Source organism: Muntiacus reevesi, chromosome 4 (genome assembly GCF_963930625.1).
Source record: "Muntiacus reevesi chromosome 4, mMunRee1.1, whole genome shotgun sequence".
Taxonomy (NCBI): Eukaryota; Metazoa; Chordata; class Mammalia; order Artiodactyla; family Cervidae; genus Muntiacus; species Muntiacus reevesi.
The window spans coordinates 108,374,891-108,388,381 of NC_089252.1; the positions used below are offsets into that span (position 1 = coordinate 108,374,891).

The 13,491-nt window shown below is 59.1% G+C and overlaps 2 protein-coding genes across 2 annotated transcripts; one reads left to right on the forward strand and one right to left on the reverse strand.

Moving 5' to 3' along the window:
* Positions 1–1,670: 1,670 nt before the first annotated feature.
* UBA7 (ubiquitin like modifier activating enzyme 7) lies at positions 1,671–11,022 on the forward strand. Its single transcript, XM_065933663.1, has 24 exons — positions 1,671–1,873; positions 1,958–2,126; positions 2,224–2,358; positions 2,457–2,563; positions 3,079–3,169; positions 3,268–3,403; positions 3,794–3,891; positions 3,976–4,122; positions 4,785–4,967; positions 5,147–5,254; positions 5,412–5,492; positions 5,574–5,729; positions 5,825–5,990; positions 6,069–6,274; positions 6,372–6,436; positions 6,528–6,711; positions 6,788–6,862; positions 7,110–7,284; positions 7,803–7,876; positions 8,142–8,234; positions 8,327–8,518; positions 10,087–10,179; positions 10,255–10,355; positions 10,812–11,022. Exons 1-24 carry the CDS (start codon positions 1,818–1,820, stop codon positions 10,921–10,923), a joined length of 3,003 nt encoding a protein of 1,000 aa, XP_065789735.1. The 5' UTR covers positions 1,671–1,817; the 3' UTR covers positions 10,924–11,022.
* Positions 11,023–11,170: 148 nt separating this feature from the next.
* Positions 11,171–13,394, reverse strand: INKA1 (inka box actin regulator 1). Its single transcript, XM_065933667.1, has 2 exons — positions 12,789–13,394; positions 11,171–12,033 (listed from the first exon to the last, which is right to left on the reverse strand). Exons 1-2 carry the CDS (start codon positions 13,002–13,004, stop codon positions 11,233–11,235), a joined length of 1,017 nt encoding a protein of 338 aa, XP_065789739.1. The 5' UTR covers positions 13,005–13,394; the 3' UTR covers positions 11,171–11,232.
* Positions 13,395–13,491: the final 97 nt, after the last annotated feature.

Below are 13,491 nucleotides of genomic sequence, written 5' to 3' on the forward strand. Positions count from 1 at the left end.
CAACCACTTTACACCCACTAGGATGAGTATAATTTGAAAAAAAAGGAAAAACCAGTTGGACCATGTTGTGGAGAAATAAAAACTTAACGTACATTGCTGGTAGAAAATAGTTTGTTGGTCTGTCAAAAACTCAAACAGAATTGCTATATGACCCAGCAATGCTACTCCTAGGTATATACCCAAAGGAATTGAAAACAGGTGCTCAAATACTTGTTCAAGAATGATCACGTAGCACTATTCATAATATTCAAAAAGTGTTAACAATTCAAATGTTAACCAGTGACTGGATAATGTCTTCCCTGGTAGCTCAGCTGGTAAAGAATCCGCCTGCAATGCTGGAGACCCCGGGTTGATCCCTGGGTTGGGAAGATCCCCTGGAGAAGGAAATGGCTACCCACTCCAGTATTCTAGCCTGGAGAATTCCATTGACTGGATATGGTCACTGGATAACAAATTGTGATATGTGCCTCTCATAGAATATTATTCAGCCACAAAAAGGAATGGTGTCCTGAGACATGCTACAATTTGGATTACCCTCAAAAAGATTGTAAGTGACAACAGATACCAAAGGTCACATTTTGTATGATTCCTTTTATATAAAATATCCAGAATAGGCAAATCCCTAGTGACAGAAAGCATGTATGTTTGCCAGGCGATGGAATGGGGGTGTGTAGCGATTATCCAAGGTAGTTGTGTCTTTTGGTGGGTGAAGATTTTGAAAGTAGAGAGAGATGGTGATTGCACAGCATTGTCAATACACTAAATCCCACTAAATTGTATACTTTAAAATGGTTATTTTAATGATGTATAGGTTTTACGTTAATGTTTTTTTAAAAAGAATTTTTGATAGCACTTGGTTTAACTACTGTGGAGTTTTGTGGGGAACTGTGGTCCATCCTCTATAGAGAACTGGCCCTGGGTTCCTAAGAAGGCAGAAGAATACATCTGTGGAGAGGGTACCCCCTCTTTTCTATTTTCCACAACTTCCTCTGAATCTATAATTATTTTAAAACATAAAGGACACATGATTATAGCTGCCCCTAGCCTTCCACAGGGCTAGCACGCAGACTGACAACCCTCTTTGAGTCCTGGGACTCATCAGTGAGAGATCCTGACTGGCCTCCTGGGGCTGCCAACTCTCCCGGCTGGGCACTGTGGGCAGAGGGGAATCCCTCTGGAGATCCCAGAGGAGATGACTCCGGGGCACGCAGGCACTCCCAACAAGGCTAGGCTGCACCCCAAGTCTGTAGTTTAAGCCCTGGATGTGGGCAGCATAGCCCACATCTCTCAGCCTTTCAGCCTCTGGGATGGGGCTGGCTCTGCCCTCTGGGGTCTCTAAGTCTCTGTGTGTGAACAGGAGGCCAGGTGAGCCCTCAGGACAAGGGCGTCCCCACTAGTCCTTTGGGCAGGAAGCCCATTCATACAGGGACCCCTGAAGAGGATAGGAGCTTGCGGCTTGGGACATCTAGGGAGCTACAGGAGACCACAGGGATTCCTTCCCATGGCCCTGCCCTCTTTCTTCCTTAAGAGAAATACCTGCTTTCCCAGAGAGAAACAGATCCAGGAATTCTCTCCCCACTTGCCAGTGCCTTAGGGCTGCCAGAAGTCTTTGCCAAGCCGGGCTGTGCAGGACAGGCTGAAGGCAGGACCATGAGCCCGCTCAGTTTCACTTTCACTTTTGCTTTACCCGAAATGACAGAGGAACCAGGAAGAAAGCTGCCAGCTGCATCTTTCACTTCTGAGCCTTAGCGCTGCCGGGCCCTGGCTCCTGCTGGCACTGCTTCCTGTCTACAAACCCTGCAGCCCCAGGCCTCAGGATGGACACCCTGGAGACCTCCAAGTCACTGGATAAGGAGCTGTACTCGCGGCAGCTGTGAGGCTCAAGGTGGGGAGGAGAGCGGGGTAGCCTTCTAACCCCTGCTCTCCAATTGCCTTCCCTCTTAATTCCCACCCACAGGTATGTGCTGGGCTTGCCGGCCATGCAGAGAATTCAGGGAGCCAAGGTGCTGCTGTCTGGTCTGCAGGGCCTGGGGGCTGAGGTGGCGAAAAACTTGGTTCTGATGGGTGTGGGCAGCCTCACTCTCCATGATCCCCACCCTACTTGCTGGTCTGACCTGGCTGCCCAGGTGAGGCTCCTGGGGGGTGCTTTGGGTTTCCAGACCAGGGTGGGGGTGGGGCCCAAGAGAAAACTCCTTGCTAAAGCCAGTCTGGGCATCTCTTTAGTTTCTGCTCTCAGAGCAGGACTTGGGAAGGAGCAGGGCTGAGGCCTCTCAAAAACTTCTGGCTGAGCTCAATGGAGCCGTTCAGGTGTGCGTCTACACAGGCGACATCACTGAGGACTTGCTGCTGGATTTCCAGGTGCCCTCCCAGCCCTACTCTCCAGGCCAACCTCTCCCACCCCCAGGGGGTGGGCTCGAAGTGGTTCTGGCCCTACTGATCTCATGGGGTCCACTCAGGTGGTGGTGCTGACCGCCTCGAGGCTGGAGGAGCAGCTGAGAGTGGGCACCTTTTGCCACAAGCATGGAGTCTGCTTCCTGGTGGCGGACACCCGAGGCCTCGTGGGGTGAGATGGCTCGCCCAGCCTGCTACCTCACAGGCAGCGACCGATCCCAGTTCTAGTCTTGCTCCAGAGCCCCTCCAGCCAGGGTCCACTCAGGTGGTGGTGCTGACCGCCTCGAGGCTGGAGGAGCAGCTGAGAGTGGGCACCTTTTGCCACAAGCATGGAGTCTGCTTCCTGGTGGCAGACACCCGAGGCCTCGTGGGGTGAGATGGCTCGCCCAGCCTGCCACCTCACAGGCAGCAACCGATCCCAGTTCCAGGCTTGCTCCAGAGCCCCTCCAGCCAACCCCAGGGCTGTCCCCACTTTCCCCTCTTGATCACAGTCCTCAGTCCCATGCGTCTGCTTCCTCTACCCCAGCCTCTAGACTTGCTCAGTACATCTTTCAAACTCCAGTTTCCAAGCCTCTCTGAGCACTCTTTTCCCAATTCCTTGGGGCTTGCCCTAGTGCCTGTTGCCCTTCACCACAACCGTGGCGGTTAAACACAGCCAGCTCAGTGACCCCTGCCACCCCGCTACAGGCAGTTGTTCTGTGACTTCGGTAAGAACTTCACTGTGCAGGACCCCACAGAGGCAGAACCCCTGACGGCCGCCATCCAGCACATCTCCCAGGTGGGTGCTGGTGGCGGGGGGGGGAGGTGGGCACTACCCCTGCTAAGGAGCCTGTGAAAGGCAGGGCTAGGCCCTGAGCAGCCTGCCTCTCCTCACAGGGCTCCCCTGGCATTCTCACTCTGAGAGAAGAAGCTGATGCCCACCACTTCCACACAGGGGATTGGGTGACTTTCTCGGGCATTGAGGGCATGGTGGAGCTCAACAGCTGTGATCCTCGGCCTCTCCACGTGCGGGGTAAGTCAACCCCACTCCAGGCTTAGCGCCCAGGCCCCCGTGGGGGTGGAGACAGCCTGGTTTTTGGTGATAAGGCCTCTCTCTACCTTTCTCAGGGCAGAGCCACACTGAGAATTTTAATTATTTATTTGGCTGCCTCGGGTCTTCGTGGCAGCATGTGGGGTCTTCCATGGCTCTAGCTGTGGTCTACAGGCTTAGTTGCTCCTGGCATTTGGGATCTTATTTCCAGACCAGGGATTGAACCTACGTCCCCTGCATCACAAGGCGGATTCTTAACTAACTGGACCACCAGGGAAGACCCACCTTGAGAATGCCGAGGCAAGACAGGATGGGCTGTGAGGAGCTACTCAGGTTCAGAGGTCATGCTGACTAGGCTCAATCTCCCCCCAGAGGACGGGACCTTGGAGATTGGAGACACAACAGCTTTCTCTCCTTACTTACGTGGCGGGGCTGTCACTGAGGTTAAGAGAGCCAAGACTGTCAGCCACGTGAGTGCAAGGTCATCTGGGGTTGGGTGCCTCGAGGGGCCCACAGGGTTCTGGACCTGACCCTAAACTGAGTGCCCTCTGTAGGAACCCTTGGACGCAGCCCTCCTTCAGCCCCGTGTGGTGGCTCAGAGTCCCCAGGAAGTTCACCGTGCCCGCTGCCTGCATCAGTCCTTCCGCGCACTGCACAAGTTCCAGCAGCTCCATGGCCGCCCTCCCAAGCCTTGGGATCCTGTAAGTGGCCCTGATGCCCTTCTTCCTAGCCTCTGTCTTAATGGGGCTTCACCTACCAGGAGGTGACAGTGACTATCTTACAGATTCAAGTTTGAATCCAGAAGCAGTGTCCCACTCATATAAAGAAGACAGGATGGACTGTGGGGAGCTGATAAATAAACACTTATCTCTAGACCATCTGTTCTAAGTTGCTTAGTCGTCTGACTCTTTGTGACCCCATGGACTATAGTCTGCCAGGCTCCTTTGTCCATAGGGATTCTCCAGGCAAGAATCCTGGAGTGGGTTGCCATGACCTCTTCCAGGGGATCTTCCCAACCCAGGGATCAAACTCACACCTCTTGCGGTTCCTGCATTGCAGGCAGACTCTTTACCATCTGAGCCAGCAGGGAAGCCCAAGACCAGAGGCTGAGTTCATGAAGGGGCCAAGCACAAAGCCTGGGGACTCATGCTGCTCCTCCCCCCTCAGATCTGGCCTGGAAGCTGCTCCCAGGTTGGGGGAGCCTCCAGGGCCATTGTCTGGTACCAGGCATCATCTAGTGGGGCCTTCCCACTCAGGCTTCTGCTTCCTTTTCTGTGGAACAGGCAGGGGATGGCTGCCTGAATGATTCAAATGCGGGGTGGAGCTCAGGCTGGGGCTGCTTGAACAGAATTCTACCTGCTAGGTTGATGCAGAGATGGTGGTGGACCTGGCCCAGGCCATGGGACCACTGAAGGGGACAGAAGGCGAGCCTCTGGAAGAGCAGCTGGATGAGGCTCTGGTGCGGACAGTTGCCCTGAGCAGTGCTGGTGGTTTGAGCCCCATGGCAGCCGTGCTGGGTGCAGTGGCTGCCCAGGAAGTGCTGAAGGTGGGTACAGGCAGAGACAGGGCGGGGCTGGGAAGGGTGCAGAGGTCACTGTGGGTGCCACAGGGTGCCCAACACTGGACAGCAGCCTTGAGAGCTTCACCAACCTGGGTGCAGTCCTCAGCCAGGATCTCGGGATTAGGAGGTGCCAAGAGTCCCCAGACTAAAGCTCTGACTTACAGGCGATCTCCGGGAAGTTTATGCCCCTGGACCAGTGGCTGTACTTCGATGCCCTGGATTGCCTTCCAGAAGATGGGGACCCCTTTCCCAACCCTGAGGACTGTGCACCGGTGAGAACCTGGGGTAGGGACGCAAGCCTTAGCTAAACTCAGGACTCAGGGAGAAACATGAAGAATGGTCCTGAGGTCCTGACCTGGAAAACTGGGTGTGAGAGAGAGACCCAGCACCCACTGGCAGTAGTCACCAAGCCCTGTCTGTGTTCCCTAGAGACGCTGCCGCTATGATGGGCAAACCGCAGTGTTCGGGGCCGATTTTCAGGACAAGCTGAGCCACCAGCACTACCTCCTGGTGAGCCCTGTGGTGAGGTCGGGAGTGTGCGGAGGGGTGAGGCCTGGCCCTCTGGCTAAGGTTGCTCCTGCCTGCCGGCAGGTGGGTGCTGGCGCTGTCGGCTGCGAGCTGCTCAAAGGCTTTGCCCTGATGGGCCTGGGGGCCGGGGGCCGTGGGGGCGTGACCGTTGCCGACATGGACCATGTGGAGCTCTCCAACCTCAGCCGGCAGTTCCTCTTCAGGTCCCAGGACGTTCATGTGAGTGCCGACCCTTCCCCACACCCGCATCCTGGACTGTCCTCCCACTGTACCCCCTTCCCACTGCCCCCAACATCTTCCTACTTTCTTCTCAGAGGCAAAAGGCAGAGGTGGCTGCAGAGGCCACTCACCGCCTGAACGCAGACTTGCAGGTTACCCCGCTCAACCTCCCGCTGGATCCCAGCACAGAGGACATCTTTGGGGACGACTTCTTCGCCGGGGTGGACGGTGTGGCTGCTGCCCTGGACACTTTCGAGGCCCGTGAGTGCCCAGCCTCAGAACTCACTCTTGTCCGAGGCTGTGCCAGCCCCACTTCTGACCCTCTGTCCCCCTTGCCAGGGGACTACGTAGCTGCTCGCTGCACCCACTTTCTGAAACCACTGCTGGAGGCAGGCACCACGGGCACCCGGGGCAGCACCGGTGTGTTCATACCGCACGTGACGGAGAACTACAGAGCCCCCTCCTCCGACGCAGCTTCTGAAGATGCCCCCGACCCTGTCTGCACCGTGCGGTACATTCCCACCACAACCGAGCACACTGTGCAGGTAGGAGGCATCCCAGAGACTCCTGCCTACCTGGCTCAGTCCTCTGCCTCAGACCCACCTCCTAACTGGCCCCTCATGGTTCCTCCCTCCCCCACAGTGGGCCAAGGGTGAGTTTGACGACCTTTTCTGTGAGTCTGCCAAGACCATCAACAGCCACCCAGAGTAAGACCCCCGACAAGGGCGTATGGGAGTCCAGGATCCCTAACACCAAGAGGCTCAGGGCTTGGCCTCAAGTTTTCCCAACCGTCCGCAGAGCACTCTCATCTCTGGAAGACTTGGTTAAGTCACAGAAGCAGCCCCTGCTGCAGACAATGCGGGGTGTCCTGAAGGAGCGTCCGCAGACCTGGCGAGACTGCGTGCTGTGGGCCCTTGGCCACTGGCAGCTCCGCTTCCATCATGGCATCACACAGCTGCTGAGGACCTACCCACCTGACAGAGTGGGTGCCTGGGGGCCAGGAGGCTGAGGGCTTGGGGGCGACTGGCTGGAGCCCAGCAGCCTCTGTGTTTCCCTAGGTGCAGGAGGATGGAGCTCCGTTCTGGTCGGGTCCCAAACAGTGTCCCCAACCCTTGGAGTTTGATGCCAGCCAAGTGAGTGGGGTCCCTTGGCAGCCCTGAGATGGAAATGTGGCCCCTCAGGGCAGAGGTGGGCACCTCTGTGTTTTGTAGCGATACCGAGATGCTGAGAGGGAGACAGCCACGTCTGTGCACATGTGGGTGTCCACATGGGAGGCAGGCCCTCCAACAGATCTTCAAGTGGGTGATGACCCCCGCCCTACACACCCACACACGCTCACTCAGGCCCATGCAGTCACCCCTGCTCTGGGTCTCATTGCAGGATACTCACCTCCTTTATGTGCTGGCAGCTGCCAACCTATATGCCCAGATGCATGGGCTGCCTGGCTCACAGGACCAGACTGCGCTCAGGGGACTACTGAATTTGCTGCCACTCCCTGACCCCCAGAACTTGGACCGCATTTTTGCTAGTGAGCTGGAGCTGGATTCGCCTTCTGGTGAGTTTGGTGAGGTCCCCAGCCTTGACCCCTCTATGCTGCCACCCAAAGGCCTAAGCTTCCTCAGCCTGTGCTGCAGAAAGGAGATGGGTCTGGGGGCCCTGAAGTCAAGTCACAACCTATCAGGCCCTCTGACCTTGCTCTTCTCTAGCCTTGGGTTCATCCCCTGGTCCCAGAGTAGGTCCTCTCTCTCCTGTTTACCATCCCCCCAACCCCATTCCCTTGGCCAACTCTCAGCAAAGGAAAAAAACCCACAAACCACTGGGCCCTGGGGAGCCGTGAGGTGTGGCGCCCCAGATGAGGACAGGGTCTCACAGGTGTGCATGTGTGTCTGCAGGCACACATACGTGAGGGCTGGGGCTGCCAGAGAAGAGATTGCACCATCCATCAAGGGGTCTCTCTGAAAGTGGTACGTGATAGACTTGGCAGGGACCAAGGATAGGCAGGCAGGCTCAAGAAGAGTACGGGACTCGGAGGGCTAAGGACTACTTCAACCCTTCTCCTCCTCCTCCCAACAGGCTGTAAGCAACTGCATGAAGACCTGAAGACCTGGAAGAAGGGCCCTCCCCTTGAACCCTTGACATTTGAGAAGGTCAGAACCCAAGTGGGAGTGAAGGGCTGGGCCAGAGAGGTTGATGAGGAAGGTCAAGAGCTAAGTAGGTAGCTTTGAAGTGGGCCTGAGTTTTCCTCCCTGAAGGAGCCCAGAAGCAGCTCAGCTTCCCTGAGCCTCCGTCTCCTTACCTGTTAAGTGGGGCGATTTGAGCCTCCAGCCCACAGAATCATGTGAAGACCTGTGCAGTGGCACAGGTTCGGGGCACTGGGACAGTGTTCACATGACTGTGTCTTGGGTCTCACAGGACAATGACAGCAACTTCCACGTGGATTTTGTGGTGGCAGCAGCCAGCCTGAGAGCTCAGAATTATGGGATCCCAGCGGCTGGCCACGCCGAGGTAACCTGCCTCTTGGGGCTCAGGCCTGGAGGTGGCGGGTCAAACCCTAGCCTTAGGCCTTGGGCCCAGATCAGATCTCCTGTCCTTGGCAGACCAAGCGAATTGTGGGCCGGATTATCCCAGCCGTTGTCACCACTACAGTGGCCGTGGCTGGCCTGGTAGGCCTGGAGCTGTACAAGGTGGTGGGCGGACCACGGCCCCGCCATGCCTTTCGCCACAGCTATCTGCGCCTGGCTGAAAACTACTTTAGCCGCTGGGTACCTAAGGCCCCAGACATCCAGGAGGTGAGCCCTGGACACCCCACCTGTACCAGACCTGAGTTTTGCCTGCACCTACCCAAACAGGCCCTATTCCAGCTTCAGGCTCTCGTAGGACCGACTCTGGGGGAGTCCTCAAGACTTCCTTCAGCCGCCTTCCTGCTGCACAGCCAGGCTGGGACCTGTCAGACACAGGAAGCAGCCGTCAGCCACCCCCAACCCCCAGCCCTCCGGGTCTGGGGGAGCTGCAGCTTTAACTCATTAGTGGAGCCAGACATCCATCCCCCACCCTCCCCTCCTTCCCTGAGGGGGAGGGGGGACTAGGGCCCAAGCCCTAAACAGAGCCTAACGTCAGGCTGCCAGGCATGGGGATCCGCGCCCACCACCCTCAACTGAGTTAAAGGGCACTGAGCTCACCAGCATGGGTGTGGGGGTGTGCAACCCGGTCACAGGGTGTGCATTCCTGTCACAAGTGTGAGGGCACCCGGGCCTGGGCATCCCTGGCCTCGTGGCGTGTGGCCATGGAGGGAGCATACTTGCACATCTGTGTGCCAGAGAAGACTGCAGGGCCCTTGCACGATGTGGGCCTGCATGGCTCTGCCTGTGAGTACACATGTGGGCTTGTGTACATGTGTGTTCCTTCAAGTGCTGGGCTGTGAATGCCCCGGCTGTGTGCCCAGGTTCTGCAAAAGTTGGCATTTCCTTAGGGGGGCACAGGAGAGGGTCTGGAGAGAATTCTCTCACCAGAGCAGAGGGGAGAGGTCATGGGCCGGCACTGGGCTTAGGCTGAGCAGCCCTGGGGTCCCTCAGGGCACAGCACACAGAGCCCCTTTGTGAGGGCCCCTCCTCTAGCTAGAACACAAGCTGCCTTTGTCCATGGAGCAGGGGGAAGGGTGGGGAAGGGTCCCCCACATCACTTCTGGTCCTGTCTCAGCTTGACCTCACTGTGTTTTCTGGGGAGCTGGCACAACCCCTCTAGTCTTGGTCCCTGGCTGCCTGCCACCCTTATGCCCTCAGCTCTGGGTATCAGAACCCCAAGACTTAAGAAACAAGGAACAAAGGGACAGGAAGAGAGCCCTCTGCGGACTGTGTCCCTGCTGGAGTCACTGTGCCCCTCACCCATGTGTCTATGAGAAAGTCCAAGGCCCTGGTGGTAAAGGATTAGGGGACCGGATGTACCCGCCCCCCCACCCTCTCTTCCAGCCTTGCATTTGAGGAATAGGCAGCTTTATCAGAGATTGCAGCAGCCCTGCTCCTGCTTCCTCACTTCCTCAGGAAGCATTGCCCCCCCCTCCAACACACACACATACACACACACACTCACACACACACACAATCAGCCTGTGTGATGGATCGCCTGTTTCCCTGTGCGGGGGGCCCCATAGCCCCATTTCCTGTCCCAGCACATGCAGGGAGGGTGTTGAGATTCTGGGCCCAGATCCCACCTTCCATCCCCACCCCCTGGCTTCTGCTTCCTGCCTCTAGTCCAGCTCCTCCCCTAGGAAAGGGGCCATAAGCTATTGGCAACTGGGGCGGGGAGAGGGTGTGTGTGTGTGTAAGAAGCTTCTGACTCCTCCCCACTGCCACCCCCCCAGTTCCATCACCTGAAGTGGACCTGTTGGGACCGCCTGGAAGTGCCTGCTGGGCAGCCCGAGAGGACCCTGGGGTCGTTGCTGGCCCTCATCCAGGTGTGCCCCAGTTCTGCCCTGCTCCCAGGCCTGGCTCCGCCTGGCCCTGCTGGCGCCTGACCTGTCTCTGTCTAGGAGCTACAAGGACTGAGGGTGACGATGCTCCTGCATGGGTCGGCCCTGCTCTACTCAGCAGGATGGTCTGAGGAAAAACAGGCCCGGCACCTATCCCACAGGTGAGCCTGCACCTGGCTTTAACCAGGCCCTGGAGGTTGGAGGTGAGGGACGCGCAGCCTCTCCTCTTCCCAACCCCATTTGGGCCCCTCACACCTTCCTGAAGTTTTCTTTTGCCAAATGGAGCCAGCAAACGGGCTGGGGGTGGGGTGAGGGCCAGGAGCCCTCTAGGAGGGGCCTCTAGGAGCTGCCTGCTTGGCCAGCCCCCCCAGCTCCTCCACACCCTCCTCAGCTCCCCTTTCACGGCCCACTCCCAGGGGACTCACAGCTTCCTGCCTCCTGCTTGCCCCGCCAGCCGCTCCTAAAATAGTTTTCAGATGTTTCCTGTCTTGGGCTGCTTCTGCTCCTGGCTTGGGCTCCTTATGGCCCCCGCAGCACCCTGGAGCCCATGCCAGGACACTCTCTGCCTGTCACGGCTCATCTACCCAATCTCCCCACCTCTCCCCCCACACCACCAGGGTGACAGATCTGGTGAAGAAGGCACCTAGGCAGCAAGTGCTGGTACTGGAACTTGGCTACGAGGGCGAGGAGTATGACACTAACTTCCCACGCTTGCACTACAAGCTGTGACAAGGCAGGAGCCCCACCACCCAGCTCCATGGAGCCCTACGTCCCGAGCCCTGCATCCCAAGCCCACAGTAGGCACTCAATAAATGCTTGTTGAAGGAAGGTGTTCAGTGGACAGGATGGGTGATGGAGCAGACGCACAGCGTGTGAAACAGGCATGACAAGGACTCCTGCAGGGAGGGAAAAGGCTCTTTCGATTCGCCTGCCTGAGTCGTGCCTTGCAGGACTGGCGCTGCCTCCTGGAGCCTCGGGGGGTACGGAACCAGGACTGTCCAGAGAAAGGCCTTTATTGTCCCAGGCTGGAGGGCAGGGTCAGAGGTAGCTGACAACATCATTGCAAATGATGGGCTGCCGACTGCGGCAACTCATGAGGGCTGCAAAGCGTGAGACATCTGCAGGTAGTTCGGGTTCCGGGCGAGGTGGGCATGACAGTCGCTTTCCTGCTAGCGCTGCCCGGCGCGCCCTGGCCAGCTGGCGCCGCAGCTGCTCAGAGAGGCCCAGCAGGAACTGGGGGGGCCGAGCACGGGCACGGGGCCCACCCCCATCGTCCCCCTCACCCGCTGCCTCGGGCAGCTCCATCCAGTTGTGCACCAAGTCCGCAAAGCAGTTGTCCCCCAGCACCAGGGGCTGGCGACTACGACCCCTGCTCAGCAGGGCCGTGGTCCAGTCCTCGGCTTCCAGCCCCCGCCAGTGTTCCAGGCAGGCGTCTGGGGTGGACTTGGGCCGTGGTCGGTGGACAGGTGGTACACGGGCCACAGGCGCTCCGCCAGGCTGGGCGACACCACTGGTTGAGAGGCGCTGTCTCCGGGGGGGCCATGCCAAGGGTGCTGGGTGCTGGGGTATGGGCAGCTCTTCCTCTCTCCATGTGCTGCCTGACACCTCTGAGAAGCCGGAGTCCCAGTCCAGGCCATGCTCCCTGGGGCCCCCCAAGGCTGCACTCCTATCTCCTGTCACCCCAACTTCTTCCTCCTCTTCCTCCACACCACAGACCGAGTCCTCTTCCAATGCATCTGAGGCCCTGAGCTGGTGCTTGAGCCGCACGCCTGAGCGGTGTTTGGGGGGTGGCGGAAGGGGACCAGGCATTGGGGGTGAGCCAGTGTCCCGGCCACACAGCTGTGGAGGAAGAGAGGGCAGAAGTGGTAGGAGCAGTGCTGGTCACTCCGGCCTGCCTGGTCAGGCCAGTTCCAAAACAGAAGGCCCAGGAGGGCTGGACAGGCCTGCAGGCCTCAGCAGCAAGGCCTCTAGCGGGCACCGGGCCGGCGTGGGGCGCTGGCACACGAAGCTCGTGTGGCTCCCATCGGCCGACCTGGTGGCAGTCCGGCAGGCTGCAGCACGCAGAGCTGGGCAAGTTGGTACCCGCCACCAGGGCGGGAGGCAGGGTTGTGGGCCTGCATGGGGAAGTAGATCTTGCTCAGAGCTGGGGGGGGGGGGGGGGGGGCGGGCATCCCGTGCCTCTTGAGGGATTCAGCTCCCCAAAGCCCGCAGCCTCTTTCAGAGAAGAAAAGAACACTTTTCAGGAAGACAAGAGGTACAGGCGAGCCTGGAATAAGGGGCATCGGTAGTAGCGCCACCACCTCTTTAGTTCCTTAAAACCCCCTGCTCCGCCCCACAAGAAGTTTCTCCCCCCCAACTTCCTCCGCTGCTCCGGCAGCACGGCCAGCTGGGCGGTTGTTACTTGATGCCCAGCGCAGCTCCCAATCGTCCGAAACCCGACGCGGGCCATCTGGGCCATCTACGCCGCCCCGCCCCCATCCTGTCTTGGATGGGCACTCCGGACAGCTCCCCCCCATCCGAGTGTCGTTCGGGTAGGAAGGCAGCCGAGCACCCCACACACGTCCTCACGAGCCACGCCCGCCCCCAAGCCTCACCAGTTCCCAGCGCAGCTGGCCCAGGAAACTGTCAAGCCGAGCGCTGTGCATGTCCGTGCCGCAGCCCCCTCCAGGCCTGCCAGTTCCTCTTCGAACTCCGGCGAGAGCGGTGTGGAGTGGGCCCGGCGGGCCGGCCAGCGGCGCCCTTGCCCTCCGCCTGGCTCCACGGCTCCTCCCTCTCCCCAGCTCTTGCCGCCGCCGCCGCCGCCCCAACATCTGGCGGCCCCGCCCCGCCCCTGGCGCCGCAGCCAATGGGGCTGGGGCGGGGCTGGTGTGGCTCCACCCCCGGGGCCCTGCCGGGTGGGAGAACCTGACGCCCCCTACCCACTCCCTAGAAGCAGCTCTTCTGGGGAAGGGCGGGACTGTAGCTGGAAAGCCGGCGGGATCCGGACCGGTGCTCCCCGAAGTCCCGGGCCGTTGAGCTGACTCCCAGGACAAGTCGCACCCCTGCGGTAGCCTCAGTTTCCCATTTTTCCCAGGGGACAGTTGTGGTCCCTCCCGCAGGGGTCCCTGGAGCGCACGGGTACCGCGTCTGCGCCCTTGAGCGGGTAGATCGGACCCAATCGTCGGGTTCGGCAGTGCTGTGGCCCACTCGTGGTCCGACCCACTGAATCCGCTCCTGGAGCCGGCCTCCACAGTCCCTGGAAGTCATGGGAGGGGTCCGGCCCCTCTGAGGACTCAGGGAGCGCAGAACCTCGCTGCA

Excerpts from the sequence above, each read along its gene's own strand:
- UBA7 (XM_065933663.1), top strand. The coding sequence starts at position 1,818 with ATGGACACCCTGGAGACCTCCAAGTCACTGGATAAGGAGCTGTACTCG. Across the intron at positions 3,404-3,793 it reads TCGGCCTCTCCACGTGCGGG|AGGACGGGACCTTGGAGATT; the intron begins GTAAGTCAACCC and ends ATCTCCCCCCAG. Across the intron at positions 7,877-8,141 it reads AACCCTTGACATTTGAGAAG|GACAATGACAGCAACTTCCA; the intron begins GTCAGAACCCAA and ends TGGGTCTCACAG.
- INKA1 (XM_065933667.1), bottom strand. The coding sequence starts at position 13,004 with ATGTTGGGGCGGCGGCGGCGGCGGCAAGAGCTGGGGAGAGGGAGGAGC. Across the intron at positions 12,034-12,788 it reads GCCAGCTGCGCTGGGAACTG|CTGTGTGGCCGGGACACTGG; the intron begins GTGAGGCTTGGG and ends CTTCCTCCACAG.